Source organism: Neodiprion pinetum, chromosome 5 (assembly GCF_021155775.2).
Source record: "Neodiprion pinetum isolate iyNeoPine1 chromosome 5, iyNeoPine1.2, whole genome shotgun sequence".
In the NCBI taxonomy this organism is placed as follows: domain Eukaryota; kingdom Metazoa; phylum Arthropoda; class Insecta; order Hymenoptera; family Diprionidae; genus Neodiprion; species Neodiprion pinetum.
The window spans coordinates 21,254,203-21,278,725 of record NC_060236.1 but is presented as its reverse complement, the minus strand read 5'-3'; the positions used below and the strand labels follow the sequence as shown (position 1 = coordinate 21,278,725).

At 38.9% G+C, this 24,523-nt stretch overlaps 2 protein-coding genes across 4 annotated transcripts in view; both read left to right on the top strand.

The window, feature by feature from the left end:
- Positions 1-19,708, top strand: part of Hr38 (Hormone receptor-like in 38) — a 42,915-nt gene extending 23,207 nt beyond the window's left edge. For 2 of the 3 annotated variants that reach the window (XM_046626350.2, XM_046626348.2), the window contains exons 2-8: positions 5,022-5,419; positions 9,964-10,172; positions 10,257-10,640; positions 11,523-11,826; positions 11,890-12,198; positions 12,995-13,229; positions 13,636-19,708. In XM_046626350.2, the coding sequence (XP_046482306.1) occupies positions 5,022-5,419; positions 9,964-10,172; positions 10,257-10,640; positions 11,523-11,826; positions 11,890-12,198; positions 12,995-13,229; positions 13,636-13,892 (2,096 nt within the window). In that variant the 3' untranslated portion in view covers positions 13,893-19,708. The remainder of the gene's footprint in view (positions 1-5,021; positions 5,420-9,963; positions 10,173-10,256; positions 10,641-11,522; positions 11,827-11,889; positions 12,199-12,994; positions 13,230-13,635) is intronic. The other variant, XM_046626349.2, reaches the window with a different exon arrangement.
- Positions 19,709-22,517: 2,809 nt separating this feature from the next.
- LOC138191044 (dynein axonemal heavy chain 7) lies at positions 22,518-24,511 on the top strand. Its single transcript, XM_069136511.1, has 8 exons — positions 22,518-22,583; positions 22,653-23,090; positions 23,148-23,275; positions 23,344-23,497; positions 23,585-23,734; positions 23,808-23,996; positions 24,072-24,175; positions 24,238-24,511. The coding sequence occupies exons 1-8, from the start codon at positions 22,518-22,520 to the stop codon at positions 24,509-24,511; spliced, it is 1,503 nt and encodes a 500-aa protein (XP_068992612.1).
- Positions 24,512-24,523: the final 12 nt, after the last annotated feature.

Sequence of the window (24,523 nt, the reverse complement as noted above, 5' to 3'; positions counted from 1 at the left end):
ACATTATGTAGTAGACTTAAGCTACCGAGGCTCCCGTCCGACAGCACAGCCGCGTAGTACGAGTCGCAAAAACCGGGCGTTGAAAAAGGGAAAAAAGCCAGCAAAGAGGCGAAAACCGACTCCTTTTTACCACCGCATCGAGCCGCCGAGCTGTGATGGAAGTTCGTCGATGATCGGCCTTCGAACGGCTGACTCAAAGGCGCGATGTTGCAGCTTGTTGGATTAGAAGCGTGAGAGACAAGAGTCTTCACTTCTTCACAGACTCGGACTTCTTTATTTTTTTTTTTTCTATTTATAATTTGCACAGTTCCAGCAGCGAGAACTTTGTCCCGAGGAGAAACTCATTTTGCAACAATGTTACAAGGGCCAATTTGTGACCGTCTCAGAATCTCGAAGCATGTAATATTCTTTTCTTCGGACGTGCGGTTGAAAACATGGGTGATTAATGCGTTAGCAACGTTTCAGTAGCGGTCGCATGAAGAATACTAACGCTTTTATCTTAAATTCAAATGATTGGCGAGATTTATCCTCTGCTTTTGATGGTATTTCATACTATGTTGTATACGAAGTTATACTTATTTCACACCATTAAAATAGTAATATCGTTTTACAACTTTCGCTGAGAAAAATTTCATTTGTTACAGTAACTAGAATAATTCAGTAAAACAAGTATCGTTAAAAAAACTGTTTGGATATTGTTGGAATTACGAAAAACGTGGTACAGGTAATTATTTTGCGCTATTGTCGATCCTTTTTTTGGTAATTGCGACGGAAAATCAGTTTGTTCGGTTTACTCTACTTTTTTTTGTTAAATAAGGCTTTAACGTCAACTTATTGTTGCACAAGCATTAAATTTTCGCAACAGTTATACAAGGAAATATAGTAACAGTGATCCTAATGAGAAAGAATAGTAACGGATACTAGACTTTTTGGTAACAGCTACAAAACTAATTTCCATTCTGGACCTAGAAATATATTTTTTGATTGTGGTAAAAAATGAAAATAGTTATGGACTGAGCGGTAACCGGAACTAAAAATTTCTCTCAGTATTGTATCAATTTTTGAGCAAACTTGTTCATTGCATGCAATGTTGCGTTGAGAATATTTCTGCTTCTATGCTATTGCGAGGGTTGCATCGAAGTTACAGGATTTGAATATAAATGCCAGCAATATTGCTATGCATCTTACAATTAGTAGGAATGTTGCAGCAACGTCAGATTTCCAAGATCAAAATTAAAGAATAACCGAATTGACCTACATGAGTTCACCCACATGTGTCGACAACGTGGCCGAATAAAGTTCGAATCGAATAGAAACTTGGATTCGCAACATAGATTCCCGAACGATTCTCATCTCGATTCGATCCGATGAAGCACAACAGAGGCTGCTTCATTAACGCGGATTCATCAGGCTCGGGTAGGGAAAACCGGAAAAGAGGTGGAGAACCGGTAACGAGTCGCCAGCGCTGGAGTCCAGCACCTAAGCCGGATAGGTGGTGAATATGTCGGAAGCTACATGCATGCTCGAGCACGCAATGTTCACCTGACACTGGCACGTGAAGAGGCGTGGCCAAATCTGACCGTGGGTGTGACGCGTGGCGCCTACCAGGAATTATGGGCCCCGCGCTTTTAATGCACCGACGTTTCTGCCCCACTGGCATCGCAGACTCCCGCGCATCCGTTTATCCCAATTAGGTTGAGTTGGGTAAGGTCACGTTAGATCGGGTTGGATTAGATTAACAAGAATGTTTCCTCTAGTATCAGGTGTAAGAGTGATCACAGATTTGAAACTCGTTTGTTTGATTATAGTTTTTCGATGCAACTTTGAAGATTCACTGTAAAAAAATTTTGAAATCTATAGAAGTGCACGCTGTATTTTTTTCGAGTATTTTCAAATATTAAACTTCGTCAACTATCCGACAAATTGAAACCCTATGTTCGGTCAAACTGAAACAAAAGTATGAAAGAAATTGACTTGCCGAACAATCGAAACACTGCACGCAATACACAAGTTCGAAATACCGCATACGACGATATTTTTAACTAGCAGCCCGTTGCGGTTCCGATCGCGAATATTTTCAAATGCTTCTCGGGGCAAGACAAGACTATTCGATATAGCCGTAAGCTTTTACGGACTTTTTTGTAGAGCTCGTTGAGACCTTGGATACTCTTGAACGTAACGTTCCTCTATATGTAAGATTTCAGTCAGCGTTCGCATAAGTGTATGAGCCCGTTCCGACTTGGCTTACAAATGTCGTTATATCTCTAAAACTATTTATCTCGTTGTAACAGAATATAGCCTAAAATCTGGTCGGACTTTGTTGCTATCCACAAAAAAAAATATATGTATATATAAAAATCGGTTCAGTAGTTCTGGAGTTGTAAGCTCACATACGGATAAACAGACAAAAAAACGTGGAGTTTTACATACGTAGAGATGAGAAGAGAAGAGATGTAATGGCATCAGATAATTTTTAGGCCCGATGATGTCTCGCTGATAATGTCTGTCTATGGGTTGGTCGAATATTGTTGCATTTGTCGATTCGAAACATTTTGAAAACGTTTGAGTGACAGTTTATCTACATATTCACTAAATCCACGGTTCCATTGATTCACCTGTAGAGAAGAACATATAAAAAATATTCTACCATCCCAGTATTGGATTTGATTTTGCAACAATTCCGCATTCCGAAAGAGAGACAGAGAGAGAGAGAGAGAGAGGGAGAGAAAGTGTGTCATCATCTGTGGTAAAAATTTGGTCTTAATCGGAAACGTTATCATTTTTCAGCCTAACCTGACCAAACCTAACCTAACTTAACGTAATTCAGCCACGGCGAATAATGGTCATGCCGTGCGCCTGAGATTCAAAAACAAAAACAACGACCAAAGTTAAGAAAAATAGCAATCACCTTCTGTTGCACACAGCAGAACCGGTACGCGCTGAGCTGTGACAGCATCGGCATCAGAATCTGGGTGGCGGCATGAACAGTAACGGGCCTAAATATAATCCAATGAATTGAGCGTGATCAGGTATCCGTGACTATCTGATTCTATCGGACGATATTGTCCGTCCCTTCGTGCCCCCAATATTATACCATACTAACTTCTGCAGTCACCCTGGCATGGTGTTAGGTTTCAGTTCACGTCGCCCTGGTTCACCGGGATCCAGTCAGCTGTCACCCTGTTCACTAAATCACTCCATTTAGCTTTAGAGATGGTGCGGACTAGCTGGGATACATAAAGTGCCGATCGGGTCTTTGATAAGAGAGACCAGAAGCCTCTGCTCCTGCAATATATTCATGGTATATAAATAATCGGAACGATAAACCAGTCGGTGTGGATGATGCAGGTTAAGAGTTAAGAATCATCGGGCCGATTTTTATAAATCTGAGCTTCGAAAAACTACTTGCATTCAAAGTAAAAATTCATTTTTTATTCTTAAATATTTTCCTTACTTTCCGGAGGACGGTACAACTCATGATTGGGTCGTGCTAGATGTTCCGAACAATGTTAGAATCGCACTGTGAACGCTAAGCTGTATTTCGTACTTTGTCCAAAGTCTGTACCTATTTTTCTTGTACCCAATTCTGTTCCCAAGTTACACCATGTCAAACGATTTCCAGCAATATTCTTGTCTATTGCGATTACTGTTTGAAAATTTCCAACGCGAATCATTTTTCGGACTTACAATTTCTGACCTTTCGATCGAATATAACTCAGGAATTTGAAAAAAGCTCTAAATTCAGCTGAAATTTCATTCGTTTTTCTGTTGTATTATTTATTTTATGATAAAAAAAAAAAAAAAATTGCAGACTTACTACAGAATTCGATCACCGGTATTTTAAAATTGATCTCGCGATATCAATAATTATTCATAGGGCTTAATACACTTAACAAAATTGAACGCAGGTTATACAAAGGCGTATAATCACACGGTGCATATAAGAGTGGCGATCGAGGTGTCGCGTCGGGGGGATGAGCATATTGTTGTGTGTATATAAGTCGGGTATAATAATCTGTGCAGTGTTGGGGTTGAGGAATGAGGAACAGGAGGAAGGGGGGAGGCTCGGCTATACACAGGGTAGTATTTTAAATGCCAATGATTTCAGTCCTCCCTTGGGGTGTATGACGGGGCCCTATATATGCCCGGTGAAATTCTGCCAAGCCTTCAGTCGCCGTTAGTATAATCTCAGGTTAAACAGTGTCAAGTTGCTCTTCTTCGTCTCGTCCTTAAACCACGAAAAAGAAACACATGTGTACGAATTGGCTGAACGTAACAACGCATGGATAACCATACTCGTGTGTTTGTAGTTGAAAAACTGCTAAAAAAAGGCTGATATTTGTGCGTTTGTCGGGAAACATTTATTCAACAAAAATAATGGTCAAGCATAATATAGAAGATGAAACTCATCGGTAGACGTAACATCTAATTTATCGTTCAAAATCGAAATCGGTCTGAGATGACCACAATGGACGATCATGGTCAGGCCTTCTACTGTAGATACTGTGGGTTTTTAATTACTAATATACCTACATTCTTAAATATAATCGTACAGTTTGTATGTTTGACGTGGAAAAATGTTTTCTTTTTTCACTCATGCCTTTATAATATAATTGTGTACATCTGAATTTCTGTGCTTAGTTTTTGCGCCATAGATTAACTTGCTTGATTTTAGTATAAGAATTTAGACCTTATTCAAATCCACCAAATTTCGATAATGCAACGATTATCAAGCCTGCGCTAAAATGTGAAAATGAAAGAAACAAAACAATCGTTTTTGAGTATAAAGATTTCACAATTTTTTCCTCAAAAAATTTTTAAATACCAAAGTACCGATGAAGAGTATGTAATGAAAAGTTTGTTTCACGATGTCGAATTCTTAAAACTTGACCTTTTTCTTCGATCTGTCAAACAATTCCACTAGTAAATTAATTTTTAATCTTTCCGTGACGTAAGAAGAATAATGTTGCGAGAAAATTGTCCAACAGATGAATAATGGAGATTCTAATATTGTGTTTCAGGGCAGCTGCAGCATTCCCCGATCGGCGAAAGTGAGAACAGTAACAGCAACAGTAACAGCAGCCTGCAGCATCCGAGGTGTTTGTCTTCTTCAGCTGGTGGAATAGGTCGAATCGAGGCAGTTGAGCAATCGACGCCAGCAACAACGCCACAGTCTCAGGTTCAGCAGCAAGCTACTGCGATTCTTCAGCAGTGTAACGCCGGGCAAATTTCCGCCCCCGTATCCACGAACGTTATACCAGTTAATTCGGTAGCGCCTTCGGCAGCCATAACCGCCTCAAACGCGGTTCCTGCAGTGAACCGACTAGTGCAATCACATCCTGCTGCAGGTGTCAACAACGCTGCGGCAACCACCACAGCATTTACCGTCGCTTCAAGTATGCTCCTGCTGCAGACACAGGTTGGTAGAGTTTTTGTTCATTCAATGTTTTTCGCACAAAATCTAGATTCTCTGCAATGTGAAGATTTTTTTCGATCGCAAAAATGTATATCACACTGAGAGAAATTTTTAGTTCCGGTTACCGCTCGGTCCTTGACTATTTTCATTTTTTAACACAATCGAAAAATATTCTAGAAAAAGTATTCTAGGAAAGTCTAGTATCCGTTACTATTCTTTATCATTACGATCACTGTTGATATATTTTCTTGTACAACTGTTGCGAAAATTTAACGCCTGTGCAACAATAAATTGACGTTAAAGCCTTATTTAACTAAAAAAGTAGAGTAAACCGAACAAACCGATCTTGCGTTGTAATAACCCAAAAAGGATCGAGAATAGCGCAAAATGATTAGGCGTACCTCGTTTTTCGTAATTCCAACAATATTCAAACACTTTTTTTTTAACGATACCTGTTTCACTGAATTTTGCTGGTTACTGTAACTAATAAAATTTTTCTGAGTGTACCGTACGATATCACTGTCTTTGCTTTATTGCAAGAATCAGGATCCGTTCAACTTCTGCAGCCTGTTGTTCGCGAACCGGATACCAAATTTAACGTTTTTGTCGATTTTTCGGCGACTTGCAGCCTCGCGTATCGATTGAGTATCCACATGTAGGGTGAATTATATATTCACATTTTGGGTGTCGGAAATTTTCTGATTTTTGACTTGTCGTTTTGATCCGAATATTTTTTTTTCTTCCCAGAAATTTATGCTTTAAATTCCTGAATAGTTAATTATCTATACCTCTCTTTCTCCCACCTTTCACCCCGTACTAATTACATGTCCCCTCAATATATAAAACATGTACATGAGCTTAGATATGTACATACATAATAAACGGGTCAGTAAAAATCCAATCGTGAGGACAATGCGTGAATTATTCGAGGGTTATATAATAGCGTATATAGGTAGAAATTAAGCTGCCGCTATGGGGATGGAAGAAGATAGAGAGAAAGAGAGAGCGAGAAAGAAAGCGAGTCACGGCTCGACGGCCGAGAGACACGGCCGGATCCCGAGGGAGCGATGAAGGAAATGTCAACCAGCAGCGGAACCGCCGCCGCAAATTGAATATCCTTAGCGCTGTGCTATAATGCATAAGTATACACATACATACACACATTGTACGTATAATGTTTGTCTGTATGACGAAGAAAGGGGGAAGGAGAAGAGAAAAGAAATATGAATCCGCGATGAAATCCGGTGATGCACAATGGGGGAAGGGGAATTAGTAGGAGAGAGAGAAAGAAGAAATGGCCAACGATTGTTTCTTCCCCGGGAGAATTCGTTTACCGGTTTTGACGCGCGAATGAGATCAACGTCCTGCAGTTTGCAGTCATAGTCATGCTTGTTCGGAACAAAACGATTCATTTCAGTGTAGGAATGGAAATCTGTCGTTCAAGAACCAAAAATCGTCCTCCAAACAACCTGGTTTTTTAGTTTTTAAACTTCCAATTCAGAATTTTCCGATTTAGTTATTAAGAATTGCCTGTCACGTCAAGTTTTTTTGTTTCTTAAGTTTGGAAATAAGTCACGAATTCCTTGATTCGTCAAAAACGAGTTACTGCGCTGCCTCTGTCAACAACTTGACTACTTGGTAGTTTTTGACAGGAGGTAGCCCAGAAAATAGGAATTTGCCGTAGGGACTTGCCGCGAAAATAACTATACTAGTATTGTTTCGTTACAAAGTTTAACTCAGGAATGAACGTCGATCTACATTTTGAGATTTGTCCAAAGTCTCTAGCACGTGGAAAGAATAATTGCCGGCAATGGCGAAAAAATGCTAGAAATTTGTCTCGTTTTTAAAATTTTGAATTTAGATACTACGTCTTTCATGACGTTCTTTGTTATTCACTTGCAACTTTTCAACAGGCTATAAGTCGGGAAAGGAATACGCTAGAGAATTCAAACGAAACTTAAATTGCAGCTCAAGATTTGTGCTAAGTTTCAAGCTTTGTTCAAACTCCTCGAATTATCCCGTTTCTGAGTCACAAACTTCTTGAATGAATACGATAAATCGGTTCTCAAAATTTCAAATCGAACTCATGTAAAAGAGAAGAAAACAAAAAAAAAAAAAAAATAATAACAATCTGCCGTAATGTTTTTTCCGAACTTTGAAATTCCGGAACTTGCTTGTGCACGAAAATGACCGTCACGTATAAGCTGAATGATGAATGTTTTGACTCGCACAAAATTTCTAACATTTCTTCTAGTCGAGTTTACAAAATTCCAATCAACATCAGACAACAGTGTCTTTTGCCGTGAAATGAATGGAGGAAAGATGTTTCGACGACAAGTGAAATGTAAGCGATTGTAAACCGGTTGCAAGATCTGACACGTACGATTCCACGTCAAGTAAAAACGGAAAAAAAATCCGACAAAATCGCAATCGCGAGGCATCTAGGGGATCGCGAGACGACAGCTAGAGCTAGCAGGTTTTGGCGGGTAGGCGTGTTATGAGACGTATTGCGGATCGCAACTGCGCGTCGGTGCCAGCGCGGTGATTCGGAGCTCCGCCCTCCTTGCCATAAGTTGGTTTGAGGCGATAAGTCACCAGCTCCTCGTAGGCGATCCAGGTGCACGTGTCCAGCCACCATCCCCTCTTCGGGTCGAAGAACGCGGAGCGGGAATCTTCGAATTTCGGTTCCCCGGCTTCCACAATCAGTCGGCATTGGCCCGTCGCGCCGTTTGAGACGCCCGATTAACGGCCTGTTAGTGACGAAATCTGAAACAATTTGAAAAGTCCTCGATGATCTGCCGTAGGTACGAAATCGGTGTTTCCAATGTGCTGACGTCAAATTTTTTCACACCTTTACTCGACCATCCCTGGTATTGGACGTCGTACAACGTTGCTGGGTGCTACTTTATGGGGATAACACCTTTTTCGCTAAATAACACCTCTGAACAACCTCGGATTATGAAATTCAATTCACAAACCTGCGCTGTAATTAGGTTACATATGTTGTTCCTCTCCAACTATCTCGTTATTATCTCGTCAAATTGAAAAAAAAATTTTACGAAATGTATCCAGATCAAATCGTTCAAAAAACTGGCGGTGTCTTAGGCATTCGAATTCCTGAAAATCTGTTTCATTTCACTGCTTCCAATATTCTTATTTCTGGAACCAAATTTTCACACAATTTTTACTGACTTATTCGTGATTCTCGAGGGATTTCAGGAATTTAGTAAACAAACAATTCACACACATTCCTCGGCCTTTTTCTGAAACAACTGTGAAGAGAAATATTCTTGCACCCATTATCGATACATTTTTCAAAATGTTTTCCTTACACTTCTGTACAAATTTTTTTTATTCTCTCGTCATTGGAATACCAATTACAGCTAATTGTTATGTTAGTAACGTTAAAAACCAAAATATTTTGTGCAAAGTTAGCAGTTTTTTTTTCTGATAGGACTATCGAAAATATGAGTAACCGAAGTTTTGTGCAGTGGCTAGAATTTTACTATTACTGAAAAAGGGGTTTTATTATTTCACAAGCCCGATAGTCAGATTATACTTACTATGAAAGTTTTCGTTGCTACAAGAGAATCAGTGTAAACCCATGTTGAATTCAAGTAAAAACCTTTACTGTTAGATATCTTTGGATTTGAAAAAGTCTTATCCACTACCAACTGCACACATCTAAGAATTCGAAATTTAGCACTTAGCTACTGTTTAAAAAAGATTGTCGATTAAACCAGATTTTCGAATTTATTCTGTTTAACCGACGCATCCTTGACACCGAAAGGTGTTCGTCGCAATCGTGATCATCATCATCCGTTTCGATACCGATCATCGATTCAGTCTGCCATCGTATCCAAGCGTCAAGGAGAAACGTGGGACGTTGTACATCGGCAATGCTCGATTTCACCAATTTGATATAGGCGATAATATTCGGACGGTCAGATTGAGAAATATCACGCGCACCGATTGCATGACGTTAATTTACTGTCCGAAATAAATTTATTCCCCAGAGTTGGGATGTCGATACTCAGCACATTCGAACTCATTAAAATGGGATACAAAATCAGTCGCTGCACAGAGGCGTCAATTTGAAATTAAGAAAGTAGTATTCTTTAAGAGCTATTAATCTTCAAAGAGAAAATTTCGGTCTCGCGATCACACTTAATTGTTAATGATAATCGTGATAATAGTTTATACACGAATTTAAATTATTTTGAACACCAGTTAAAAAAATCAGGCGTGCAGCTTTGAAACCTTCCTTGCGTAACGCACCGCTCAGTGATCGTAGACGTTTTATTTATTATCAACATTTATTACTAATTTTTGTCCACTTTTACTGGACGATTATAACATCTCCTCTTCGCGAATTAATGTGTCTCACATAACTCAACCTGACTCAACTTTCGAGGTTCGTCGAAAGTATCACTCGATCTATACCGTAGCTGTATATATAATTTTCCCTCCAATGTTGAACTGCTGAAGTACCGAGATCAAGTGGTCATGATGGTGAACGAGAGAAAGAAAATATTCAAATATTACAGAGCCCCTTCGGATGTAGCAGTTTCGCGGATCTCCTAACGGCGCCATACGCGGACCCAATAGAGGGCGGTAATTTGTCAGAAGATCTTGACCCGTTCCCGGAACTAAGTTTGGGCAGCCAGACGCACCAGGGAACGGTCTCGACGGAGTCACACAGCGCGAATTCGCACCCCCAGCTGATACCGGGCGACGTGCAGGCGGACTCGCTGAGGTCAGTATGAGTGGAAGATAGCAACGGGCGAAATGGGCGCGGAATCGAAACCCGTGAAGAGCCCAATTCCTTTATCGGTTTCAGTCCAACCCCGCTTCCCAGCTTCCAGGAGACCTACACCGTCCAGCGATACACGAGGCAGGAGCTCCAGGGCCTGGGGATCAAGATGGACGAGGATTGCTACAGCAGCCAGGTCTACCCCACCGGCCCATACCCCGAGTACCAGGCCGCCGTCACCTACAGCCACCATCACCACCATCAGGCCTACTACCAACCCGAACCCCCTCCAACTCCGACCCCCGTTCCCCAGGAGTCTCAGTACTCACCCATGCCCATGGTGTACAGTTCGCCTGCCACAACCCCCGTGCCTCCGCCTTCGACCGTTCCTATCGACCTTCACACTGCGGCCACTGTCACACCCAGGCAAGGACGAGCGGCACTTCCTTTACAGCGGTCAGAGTCCACTAGGTACGTAAAACGTCGATATTTATTGGTACTAGCAATGATTCCTGGATCCGATAGAGACTTGCTAGAGCTTTTAGACTTGGTGTCGACACCAAATCCCGACAACGATACTGTCAGGCAACTTTTTCGAAAAGTGTAATCGACGTTCGAGTATTGCCAAGATTTATCCAGGCGTCCACGATTTTGGAATCCATGGTTTTGTTTGTTCCGGACCTAGTCAGCATTCTTCATAAGTAAAATATCAAGGTTGTGATGAGGAAAACTCTGTTCAGTGCCACGTCAAGTCTGTGTTATGGAACAGCTGACTTCAATCTACATACCTAAAAAATTGGAACACCGCAGGTCCTAGTTAGGCGCGATTCAGTATGAAAAGTGATTTTAACCATTTGTTAGACAGTAGTATTTACAATGCATATGAATCAATTCTGACCCGAGGTACTCTGTTTGATGGAACTACTTGACAATTACTCTAGTACATACCATTTGCATTCCTGAAGATTTACTCCGGCGTCCTCATCTGGACCTGATAAACGTCAACCCAAAAAAGCATACTGAGAGAACCGTCTAGTAAAAAAGGCTGCATTCTAACTGGAAGTTGTAAAGATTTCGTGATACACTGTCAAGCGTAGTTTGATCAACTATAGATCGAAAATAATTACCCCTGCGTGTGTAAAAAGCATACAACATCTACTGTATGGAATGATCAACTCAACTATTTACGAATAGTCAACGCAAATGCTTAATAGTCAAATGGTTCTACTAACAATAAGTCCAATTGAATAGTATGATTTTTATCAGTGACAGTGCTTCTTTTTGATTTTTTCCCTGAACGGTGTATGTTCTTGATAAAAACAACGATTAATCAATGGTTCTGTATCCAAGCAGCAGTAACGAGTCACCAAAGCCACGAGGGGGTTCCGGATCCGTGGGATCAGCCTCACCGGGTACAGGTGAACGGGCCCCACCGAGTCCAAGTCAGCTGTGCGCAGTCTGTGGTGACACGGCAGCCTGTCAACACTACGGGGTGCGAACATGCGAGGGGTGCAAGGGTTTCTTCAAGCGGACGGTGCAGAAGGGTTCGAAGTACGTGTGTCTGGCTGAGAAGGCCTGTCCGGTGGATAAGCGCCGGCGGAATCGGTGCCAGTTTTGCAGATTCCAGAAGTGCCTGATGGTTGGGATGGTTAAGGAGGTAAGCGATCCGCCGCCATTTTTCGCTCGACAGGTTTCGCTCACCGCAATCTCCGATCCGCAGGTCGTCAGGACAGACGACCTCAAGGGCCGGCGCGGTCGGCTTCCCTCGAAACCTAAGTCGCCCCAGGAATCGCCCCCTAGTCCGCCCGTCTCCATGATCACAGCCCTGGTTAGGGCACACCTCGACACAACCCCGGATCTTTCCAACCTAGACTACTCCCAGTACCGCGAGCCGGGACCGGCTGAACTTCCGGTTACAGAAGCTGAGAAAATTCAACAGTTCTATGGACTACTTACCACCTCTGTTGACGTCATACGTAATTTTGCCGACAAAATACCAGGATTCACGGAACTCGCCAGGGAAGATCAGGTGAGATCATACACCACGTGTTGTTTCAACCCTCAAGGTCAATTTTCGTTTGGGAGTAGAAACAAAAGTGTGTAATTATTCTTGAACCGACACTATGACCTTAAGAGAGCTTAAAGAGATCAGCAGTGCTTATATCAAGTAACTAGTGTTACCTTTCTGCGATCAGCCAAGTGATGGTCTCAAGAGGGTGTCCAATCCTATGGTGCATGGGTATGAATGACATGTTTTTGATCATTATCCTGTGATCAGTCATCTTTCAACTACTAGCAGTTGAGTTAATTATGCTCAGCAGATGATCATTGTTCTATCACTGTCGGGTATAAGATGAGTAATGGTCACCAGGTGATCGGAAGTCTTCGAACCTTGCAGAACAGGGGTTGAATCTGAAGTAGTGTTCACAGGCAGATATTTCTTAGAATTTATCAGGGTCACTGATGACAAATTTGACCACGAAATAGTGAAATCCTATTAAAGTAAAATTCCAAACAGGTTAGAAATCTCAATTGTTGATGAAGCGTTCGCGCAGAGAAGCCATTAGCTCGTAGTAAATTGGTAAAGCAGCCCGAAGCGCTGAAAGGAGGATCAATAGCCCCCCTGAATTCTATAAAAGGTCGCGTTCAAGCAACGGAGACAGGGTGGTGATATCCGATGCTCGAAATAAGGAAGTAAAAAATGGAAAAACGTATGAGTAAGAGTGCGAGCTGCACGCAGAGGCTTCCGACTGGGGTATCGACGGCGTTTCACCCTCATGGAGGCACACGCGATGTAGGACTGTAATTACGGTTTCCTTGTGCAGGAGTTGCTGTTCCAGTCAGCAAGCCTGGAGCTTTTCGTTCTGCGGCTTGCCTACAGGACGAAATCGGACGCGACCCAGCTGACCTTCTGCAATGGCGTTGTTTTGGCCAGAGCCCAGTGCCAGAGGAGCTTCGGCGACTGGCTCCACGGTATTCTCGACTTCTGCCAAGGTCTCCACAGTCTCGACGTCGATATCAGCGCATTTTCTTGCCTCTGCGCTCTGACGCTCGTCACCGGTGAGTTTAAGAACGAGAAGTCTCGATACTCCTCGAGCAACAAAACAACCGCGCGGACAGCCTGGATGGCAGATTGATTGACTGACTGACTGACTGACTAGCCTTATCCATACTTTATTCGAGACCGCATCGCGTGCCGACTCGCCCAACTTGAGTGGCACTCGATGATCCCATATGCTCATGTGTCTGGCAGTGTAAACCTGAAAATCATGTGGCACAGATCGTAATAACCGCTGAATCGAAACACGGAACACGTCGTCTGCATGCTTGCAGGTTTCTCCGAGTGCCATAACCGAACCCGAACTCGTACAAAATACATTGACCGCAAATTTTCTCATTCGCCGAAATTGTAGTGACACAGGAGAGAAGAGAAAGAAATTAATTTGGGTTACCGTTTTCTTTGCAGAGAGACACGGTCTGAAAGAGCCGCACAAGGTGGAACAGTTGCAGATGAAAATAATAGCCTCGCTAAGGGATCATGTTACGTATAACGCAGAGGCCCAGCGTAAGGCCCATTACTTTTCGCGTCTTTTAGGAAAATTGCCGGAGCTTAGAAGCCTCTCGGTGCAGGGCTTGCAGAGGATTTTTTACCTGAAACTTGAGGATCTTGTTCCTGCCCCGCCACTCATAGAGACAATGTTCGTCGCGAGTTTACCCTTTTAATTATTTAATAATAATTACGTATTACGTAAGATAACATGTTATGCATACATGTAATGTGTACTGTATTATATGTATATTGCATACATACACTGCACAATATTCATGTCGATATATCTATGTGCATGTATGTATATATATATTTTTTTTTTTTTGTGTGCATATGTATATCTTTATCTGTTTCACGTGTATCGCAGTTCATGTTGTACGTTAAAATCGAAATGATGATATTTGTTCAATCTATTTTTGGTCTTCCTCTTCAAGAATCGTGTATGTACGGTATAACACATATCTTTTTTGCATCTTTACTATCATACTTGAGTTATTTAATACAGAAGATATACGGCGTGATTTGTTTTTTATTTCACCGCACTTGTACATAGAAAAAACGACTGTAAATAACTCAAGTTTTATGTAAAGCATCAATTGATGAGAAATATTTGTCCAGATTTCTTGTTCTTCGAAATATCCGTAACGTGCAGTAACATAAAAGCAGAAACGCAGGATATTAAAAATTATAAAACGAAAAATTTTTTTCACAGGTCTGCTCATATTTAATCGTTGCATCTTTCTTTTTTTATTTTCACTTGATGAATTGAGCCCTTGTTCATTTGCACGCTTGCAAAATGATTGTTGTTTTAACTTGGTGTTTTTTTTTTGGTCTATCAGTTCGATGAACTGAAAACAAAGGCCCAGGTGGTAGAAAAAAATGCAGTATCGTGTACGTTCAATGCAATGTAAAAAAATTCTTTCTATTTCCTTTTGTCCGTAACGCGGATCATGCGTCTAATTGCAATATTGACGGAATCAAAAACGTTGCGTGAGTAAATATAATATTGGTATTCATTGAGCCGTGTAATCAAGCGGCGTGTCTCAATTACGGAAGCACTGTTAATGCTGTTGCGATTACGTGTAAGACATCCGTGTTTTTTTTTTATTTCCATCAATTCTCTTCGGTGTGTACGTAATGTACATCGATGCGCGTAATGTAAAAGTAAATGCCGATGAATCGGTAAAATTAAAGGGAAGTAATACATGGAACAAACTAATAAAAAGAAAAAAACTTTTCTTTTATGCGATTTTCTAAAATTCTTATACTACGCGATCGCGCATCGTCATAAACTTACCGGCTGAATGTTTCTATGTGCTAAATATTACGTCATTTAGAAAGTACATATATATATATATGTATGTATATATATAACCAATTTATTATCTGGTTACATCTATAATTTTTCGCCGCGGGCGTGGAATCCGCTCATCGTCATGTAAGATTGTTCACTACGCGCAAAGAGCTGATAAAAAAAGAAAAAAAAAAAAAATAAGAAGAGAAACCGAAAACTAAATTTTATAATTCAATCTTAAACATCATTTATTTACTTTGGTTCCTTATTTTTCTGATCATGCAGCCACAGCTTGTCTGAAAAGAAGTCTTGGGCGAAAATTCCTTTTTGCAATACCAATTCCATCAGCGAATCCACAATATACATTTCAGCGATAATAAAATCACGACCGCAATAACGATTATAATAATTAAAATATAATAACAACAATATGTATAACGTAACCATGTATACGCGATGTAGTAATAAAACGATAACAAATGACCAGACGGTAGTAATAATAACAACAATAATAACGAAGAAATTTGAAAAAAGAAACTATTTTCAAAATAATTAAACACAATATCACTGTAGTAATACTCTACACATGTTAACGATCATGGAATATTGATAATATATTGTCACGATTCATTACGATCACTTGCCTGTTGCTGTTGACAGATCGGCATATTAATATCATCATCATTAGTTTATCAATTAATTAATATTCATGTGATCACAAACTTACAAAGACATATCAATTTTCACAATTTATATTATCCATTGATATCTAAGTAGAAGAACGTGTTATTGAAGAGAAAAAAAAAATTAATATATAATAATGCAAATATTGATTATACATACGATATAATATATTTGTATAGCATGTATAATCAATAATTGTATAATAATGCACGTTGATGTGTAAGATTTTGTACCTATCATATATATATATATATATATGTATATATAAAGTAATATATTTTGAAGAAGTATATATATATATGTATATATATTATATATATATATACGTAAGTAAAAAGTAAAGGAAGACATAATAGTGAGAGGTAGCCGTATATATATATACACATATAATAAATCACACGATGTGTACAATTATATAACGATTAAACGCGTGTATACCTATACCTATATCTACCTACCCAGGCAACTGGCGTTTCGGCATTACAGACGTATTAAAAAACTTTACGAGTAGTCTTGAAGACGACGGTGGTGAATTCGAAAACGTGAAGACACTAAAAAAAAAAAAAAAAATCGTTACTAGAAGAATAAAAAATTCCGCATGGAGTAATTTTGAAAGTGTACGAAAGACGATTCATGAAATTTTATCCGCTCGCGTAATCAAGACGTCCGATAAATAGATGTCTTTATAACGTCCTCGCATTGTTTGGGTATAATTTATATCTACTTATCCTAAACGCATACAGCTACGTGTGTGTACGTTGTACGTATTATAAAATATCGAATGCACAATATATTCGTATAACATGATACGCATTATTTACCGAAATATATGTATATTAAAATACACTTCTCGCAAAAATTAAGGGAACAACAAAATTTTCGAAATTTTTTGGTGATTTTCAACAGGCTGTATTTCAGTGAAAAATGGTCGTACAAGAAATAAAAAAACCAAGCTTTTGAAGCTTGAAGACTCTAGTTTTTGAATTTATTGGTTAAAAATTTTTCAAAGCACTATTAGCCGTGCAATCCTTGGATAAAGCACGAAGAAAAAATTTTCAAAATTTTTGACATTTTTCTTTTCGCTCTACGGGCATGGAAAAATTTTTCCAAGCTGAACTGGTGCATAGGTCGCATAGCCTGTTTATTCAGCTTCAAGATGCTTTTTTTTAAACCTCGATACGACCATTTGTCTTCGAGATATCGAATTTTGAATGCCAAAGGATCCTTTTTCACTCAACTGCCGATATCTCTGGAACTACTGGTCGCACAGCGAGCCGAAGGGCAGTTTCTTTTTCTGCAGAAAATTTCCTACAAAAATCTGTCAAGGTTGATGTCAAAAAAAATTTTTTTCCACCGGTAACGTTAACGTGAAAAAACAGCAAAAAAATGCCATTTTGCCTTTTTTTGGATAATCGACTGTATCTTCGTCAATATTGGGGGGAAAGCTTAGGTTAGAAGAAAATTTTACAGCCTAATGTACCCCAAAGGTCCCCCTAAATCGGTAGATCGATCGGTTTAGCGGTTTTCCTGGACCGATTGATTGAAATTTTGAAAAAATTAAGGGAACAAGGTTTTTGGTTCTTAAAGAATTTTTGGATAATCGACTGTATCTTCGTCAATATTGGGGGGAAAGCTTAGGTTAGAAGAAAATTTTGCAGCCTAATGTACCCCAAAGGTCCCCCTAAATCGGTAGATTGATCGGTTCAGCGGTTTTCCTGGACCGATTGATTGAAATTTTAAAAAAATCAAGGGAACAAGGTTTTTGTTTCTTAAGGAACCTTGTTCTCTTAATTTTGTCAAAATTTCAATCAATCGGTCCAGGAAAACCGCTGAACCGATCGATCTACCGATTTAGGGGGACCTTTGGGGTACATTAGGCTGTAAAATTTTTTTCTAACCTATGCTTTCCCCCCAATATTGACGAAGATACAGTCGATTATCCAAAAAAAGGCAAAATGGCATTTTTTTGCTCTTTTTTCACGTTAACGCTACAGGTGGAAAAAAAAATTTTTTGACATCAACCTTGACAGATTTTTGTAGGAAATTTTCTGCAGAAAAAGAATCTGCCCTTCGGCTTGCTGTGCGACCAGTAGTTCCAGAGATATCGGCAGTTGAGTGAAAAAGGATCCTTTGGCATTCAAAATTCGATATCTCGAAGACAAATGGTCGTATCGAGGTTTAAAAAAAAGGATCTTGAAGCTGAATAAGCAGGCTATGCGACCTATGCATTAGTTTAGCTCGGAAAAATTTTTACATGCCCGTAGAGCGAAAAAAAACATGTAAAAAATTTTGAAAATTTTTTCTTCGCGCTTTATCCAAGGATTGCATGGCTAATAGTGCTTTGAAAAATTTTTAATCAAAAAATTCAAAAACTAGAGTCTTCAAGCTTTGAAAGCTTTGTTTTTTTATTTCTTGTACGACCATTTTTCACTGAAATACAGCCTGTTGAAAATCACCTAAAAATTTCGAAAATTTTGTTGTTCCCTTAATTTTTGCGAGAAGTATAGTATAACCTGTGTACCACGTACGTGTGGTAATTAAGCAGCTTCGTTAGTCATAATAATATTTGGAAGTTGGAGAGTGACGGGGGACTCTCCGACTCCCAGATATTACTAATGATTCACCATTTCTATTAAATTTCAGACAGCATAAGCAGCTTCGTTTTACCTACATCCTAATACAATATAGTAATACATGTACACTGTACATTTATAATTATGCGCAATGACTTTCGTTACTACTTGGATATTAAATGTATGTTTAAACAGAAATACGTATATGTGTATATGTTTATAGGTATATGTACCAACTCTTATTTACGCGTAGGAATCAAATTTACAATTTTCCTCTGTTTCTCTCTATTCTCTGTTTTCTCGCTATCATACATGTACCTACATTATATATAATATTGTATATCTACGTATAGGATATAAAATAAATTTATATGCGTAGCTGTGTTACCTTGAATATCAAATACCTATATTATATATATAATATATATAATACATACATACATATATGTATATATATATATCGTATAACGTTATGTGATTTTTTCAACTTATAAGTAATAAAAATAAAACACTTATAATATATGTATAATACGTATAGCGGCCTTGTTTTAATACCATATAAACACAAGGATACACTGTGTATAAGATGTATCTAAGATTTTTCAAGTGAACAAAATAAGTAGTCATGATAGCTTATGATGTGTATAAAAATTCCCAACTTCCAGAAACTTTGGCGAATGATAATATATAAAGAGAAGTAATCGAATGAAGGAGACAAAAAAATTTAAGACAAGCCCGACTAGCGATAATTATAGTTATCTGTTAATTTACTATGTGTTAAAATGTATATACCGTGTATATGTGTGTATATATTAGGGTGGTCTTTGAAAAGTTTATTTTTGAATTTCAACCGGGTCGCCCCACAAATCGGCACCACATAATTAAGAAATAATTCCTTAATTTTTCAGATTCTTATCTCAACTTTAACCCGTGCCCCCAAGAGGGTGGATTTCCCCATTCAACCATTTCAGGGGCACATGAAATCGACCGAACGGACTTAGATGAAGTTTGGTATACGGGGATCTTTTGGGTCGCTGATTACGAATCTGAACTCAAAATTTGACAATTCAAAGCGGCAGATCCAATATGGTGGACCAAACCCCAAAAGTCACTTGAAGGTCCACCATTTCGAATTTCGTAATATCAAGTTCAGATTTGTAATCAGTGACCGAAGAAACCCCCCCCCCCCCCCCCCCCCCCCATACCCAGTTCAAACTAAATCCGTTTAGTAGATTTGATGTGCCCCTGAAAGGGTTGAATGGAATCCACCCTTTTTGAGACACGGGTTAAAGTTGAGATAAAAATCTGTAAAAGATAGGCAATTATTTTTTAATTATCTGGAGCCGATTTCGGGGGCGAGCCGGTCGAAATTCAAAAATGACCTTTTCAAGGACTACCCTAGACTATATATATATATATATATATATATATATATATATATATATTTGGGTATACGTACATATGTTTATATGTATACATATTTGTGTACGCATAAGCGGATGTATTATGCAATTATACCTGTGCTATACGTATATTATATATATGTAATAATAGATAGTATGTAATATAATAATACCTAATATCTACTTTATCAACGTTTTTACGATCGAATATCCATGTAATATCTACTATATATGTATATAATTGTACGAAAAATCTCCTATCCTATTCATTTACCGGGTGTCCTATATTAAAAAACGCGTCAAGATATTTTGCAAGGTACGCGACGTAGAAGAAATATCAAATGGTTTTGTGTTTAAACAAAATATTTCTTTTCTACCCTCTCGTAATCGAAGGTTTTCATCAAAGCAGTCAAATATTTTCAAATTTCAACATTTCAACTCTTCTTGAACCAGTAAATATTACGTTATGATTTTCTAGCATAAAGCTTGATTTTTCGAATACTTATTTTTGGCACTTCCCTCGAAATTCTTCAATTTTGATCCGAACAATTTATTTACGTCTCCTTTAGTACCGAACTATGTCAATGGCTAATTCGAAATGGGGCACCTTGTATGTACAAATTTATGTACATAATATATCTAATAGCTATTAAAGTGCCTGTATAATATAAATGTTTGGATCCGTGCGTGAGGCTGCAGAGAATATATTTGAATTTGAAAAAAAAAAGAAATACGAAATTCAATAAAGTTTCATTACCGTATAAAACATAATTGGTAATCAGTATGTAATTGAAAGAATATTGCAGTCAATGTTCCGTATACCTATATCTGTGTAATATATTGCATTGAACTGTGAAACATGGAGAGATGTAACAATGTAGACTTTAAACTTATAGGTATTTATCTTAGGTAAACATAATTATCCTATTCACGAAAAATGTCTTAACCGTAACTGTATCTATAATATCATTAAATTCTCAAAGTTTCTGTACGACTTCAGCCGCGCGCATGCGCACATAATTGTATATGTACAACGTATATTACGTGTAATTTGTACAGCTACCCCAGACAACCAACGCAAAGACGTCCAAAAAATTCGTGGTTTGTAGTCTTGTTTGTAAAGATATCCGATAGTGAGTCGTCTTATTTCTAAACGTCTGACCTTTAGGAGTTGTTCTCAGTCATTTTTTCGATGAGCGTCTCTTAGGCGTAATTTAGGCGTCGATATGCTTAAGACGTCTGAAGTGCGTCCAAAATTAGACACTTTTCAGGCGTCGAATTACAGCCATAACCAGAAAAGCGAGATACAACGTCTAAATGACGTTGATTAGGCAGCAAACGTCCGTGTAACTATTTACTGAATACGTCCTATATCATTAGAAACGCGACAGAAATGATAATTTTTTGAAATTATCTGCAATGTAAGAAGGTGTAAAACAAAACAGAAACTGCGAAGCTGAAAGTTTAACAGGGTGCTCTTAAGTACGCAGAAACCACCCGTCCTATTATGAAAGCGTATCATATAGAATTATTACTAACTATTGTACAATACATGAACATGTTACAATGACAGTCTAGTTGTTTGTATGCCTATGTATGCTGTGTCATAGATTTGCGAAGAAAAAGAAACATTTTTGTATGTCTGTGACGTAATAGTGTATTTTAATTTTTTGCTACTCGCTTTACTTCTTGTCTCTTTATGATTCTTCTTGTTTTCATTAATTATTAATTTATCATTCGACAAAATATCCATGACATACATATGTATGATAGATCGGTATAACATATTATGATGATCAAGATTACGAGCGTATAATTCGCTTAATGTGAAATAAAGAAGAAAGTCAGTTGATTACCATCCTCCTTATATTATGCCGTATATTATGTACGAGCTGCAGCGTACAAATACCCACACCATATGATCGACGTTAACCATAGAAATAACAATAATAATTGAAAAAAACTACCATAGTATACTTATAAATATGTATTATATAACAAGAAGGAATAAAATTTGAAAGTATATTATACAAGTAATACATATGTGTACGTATGTGCACATGCTAAATAACGTTATGCTATTTTATAAAAAAAAAATAATGATAACAACTCGTAAAACAGGAAAAGAAAATGCTTAAAGAAAAGAGATGAAAAACGAAAAATACATGAGCAGAGTTATGAAATGTGATATATAGAGAATAAGAAATGTGACATCGACAGTGCAATGCATGTATGATGACGTATGTATAATACATATGTGTAATATAATGTATTCTGAAAGGAATAAAAAAATTAATAATATACGTATGTTTCGTCGGAAAAAACATTAAACGAAATACAAGTCTTCGTTCAACATATGCGGCAAATCATGTTCTTTATTCTCTTTGCTTGTTACCTCGGTAAGAGCGTAATCGGGAATTTGGTCGTACACATAGTTCACGTATTTAGTAGCGTCACCTTATAGAAAATTTGTAAAGCGCGGTACTGACGGCTGGTAACGTAGAGACTCAGCATTCAAACCCTGATACGGTGTTCAGTGCGCTGCAGAAATTGTAGCGAATACCGGTTGTCCGCAAATGAACTCGTGGAGTACTTAACCTTTCGTTGAACAGAAAGCGCCACCGATTCGTTGTTGTAGGCCAACTCGCAAGCTGTCAAGCAATTGCGCGATTACTGTTTGCGTTTGAAAGGCCAAAAATGTAAAAACTTGTAATTTGTAGTAATCCAGGAAAATAAAACGTTGTGTTGACGTCGCGGTGAAACGGCGAAAAGACAGTAACAGCGTCTTTCGTCAATCACATTAATTGACCTTAAAAATAATTTGCACTTTATCCTGGACCCGTCATGCTTGGCGATGGTAGCGAGAATGCAAATTCTCAGTCTTGTACTGCACCAAATACTCATCTTAGGGTATGAATAATTTCCACATACAGTTGAAAATACAAAGAAACGGTTTTTCAAAACTGTTATTTGTTTCAGGAATGTGGAACTGGTTTACCTCCCTCTGCGAAATCGATTCATGGGGTGAAAAAAAGACGTAGACGTGTAATTATTACTAGAGATGACTTGTCAGCAGCTAAACAGAGGGTATCGAGGGAAGAATTCAGGAGGTATTTCGTCGGTACGGTTGTCAAGCCGGATTTGCCGAGAATTGACGTAGACTTGAAGGGGGACAGGGAAGTGAACAGATATTACTACTACATACGAAACGGCGTTGACGCTATACATGTCGCTCCTCTGGAGAGCAAAATACTAGACAACATATCGTTACTAGTGCCAAAGACACTTTGGGGATACGAGGTGCGGGATAAGTTGGTCAAGGAAATCAAGGACGATTTTCTTTTAGCTGTAAAGAGATCGATCGTCGAATTTGTCCTCAAGGATTTTCATGATCGAGAAGGATCCCAGGATGAAAAGGTTTGTTTCAAAACTATTTATTGTTTACCGTTATTCCATTGGTAATTTGTATTCAAGGAACAAATCGAGATGCCGGAAAATTATATTGAGCAGTACCACAAACACCAATTGGTCATCGAAAGAGACTTGTACCTGATACATACTTGCGTTCGCCAAATGCTCGAGGTCTGGATTCACTGTTACGTGTAAGTATTCTTCAGCCACTGCAACAACTTACCAAAATTTATCGATTTACCGACTTTCCCACTGGCAGGGACTTCCATTTGATCGACATCAGTGTGATCGAGGGACAGCAGAAGAGCTGGGACTTGATCGCCTTCCAAACGCTGCTGACGCAGCAGATAGAGAGGTCCAGAGATTACCTAAAGTACAGTTGGTTTAGCGATATACAGAATATATTTCTGATGGTACGTGGATTTCAGTATTGATGAAATAAGTCAAAGTTTCGTCATGATGTATTCAAATTTGAATTTTACTTCCATATCACCCTGAAGAATGACAGAAAGCACATCGTGCCAAGTCCGCTCCAGAGGAAGAAATTTAAAAGGTTCTACGACTGCGTTTATAAATTCATGGAATCCCAACTGCTGGCTATCTGTAGACAGACAATGTCCCAGTACATGAATTACATTTTTGGAATTGGTGTAGGTGCCAGAAATCCGGATGTATCATCATCTAGAAAATGTCTTAATCAAGTTTGTCATGCGTGCATTGCAGTACCGAAATCCCGGTTTTGTTTTGCGAGTGACAATCAAGAACAGGGAATGTGTATTTGATCCACCTTGCAAGTATTTCGTCGAGGTTCTTTCGAGCTTGCTGGACGCAATGTTGCAAGCGGTGTCAGGCTTTCCGCGACTGGAAACACAACTGTACTTGGACTGGAGCGGACCACCCGCCTTCTTGAAGGTTCATGATTAAGTTTTTTCACGCGGTAAATTACAAAATTGAAAGATGTGTAAAAAGTGCACATTACCTTTGCAGCCGAAAGTATCACCCGTGCAAGTTGCCGTCTACAAGAAGCAAATTTCAGCCCTGATCGAGGAGCAGCGAGTAGAGCCTCAGACGAGATTGGCGGACTTTGAAAAGTGCGGCACTTGCTCCACCTTGACGAAGTTTTTCAGTATGTAATGAGCCTCTGGGTTCTCAGGTACGAGCACCTCTTCAACGACAAGGAATCGGAGCAGGTCAACGCCTTTCTTAACGATGAAACGAAAACCTTCACTGACTACGCTGAGCTGATAGCAAAGTATCACAAGCTGGCGTTCAACATCACGGCTGCCAATGAGCCGACGATATTCATGGGGCTTTTTGAAGTCTCGAGAAAGGAATGCCTTAACGTCATAAACGGGAACGTGAATGCATTCAAGAACGCACTGATAAACCGGATGGTCAGAGACTACCAGGCTATTTGTACATCGTGAGTAGTAGCAAGG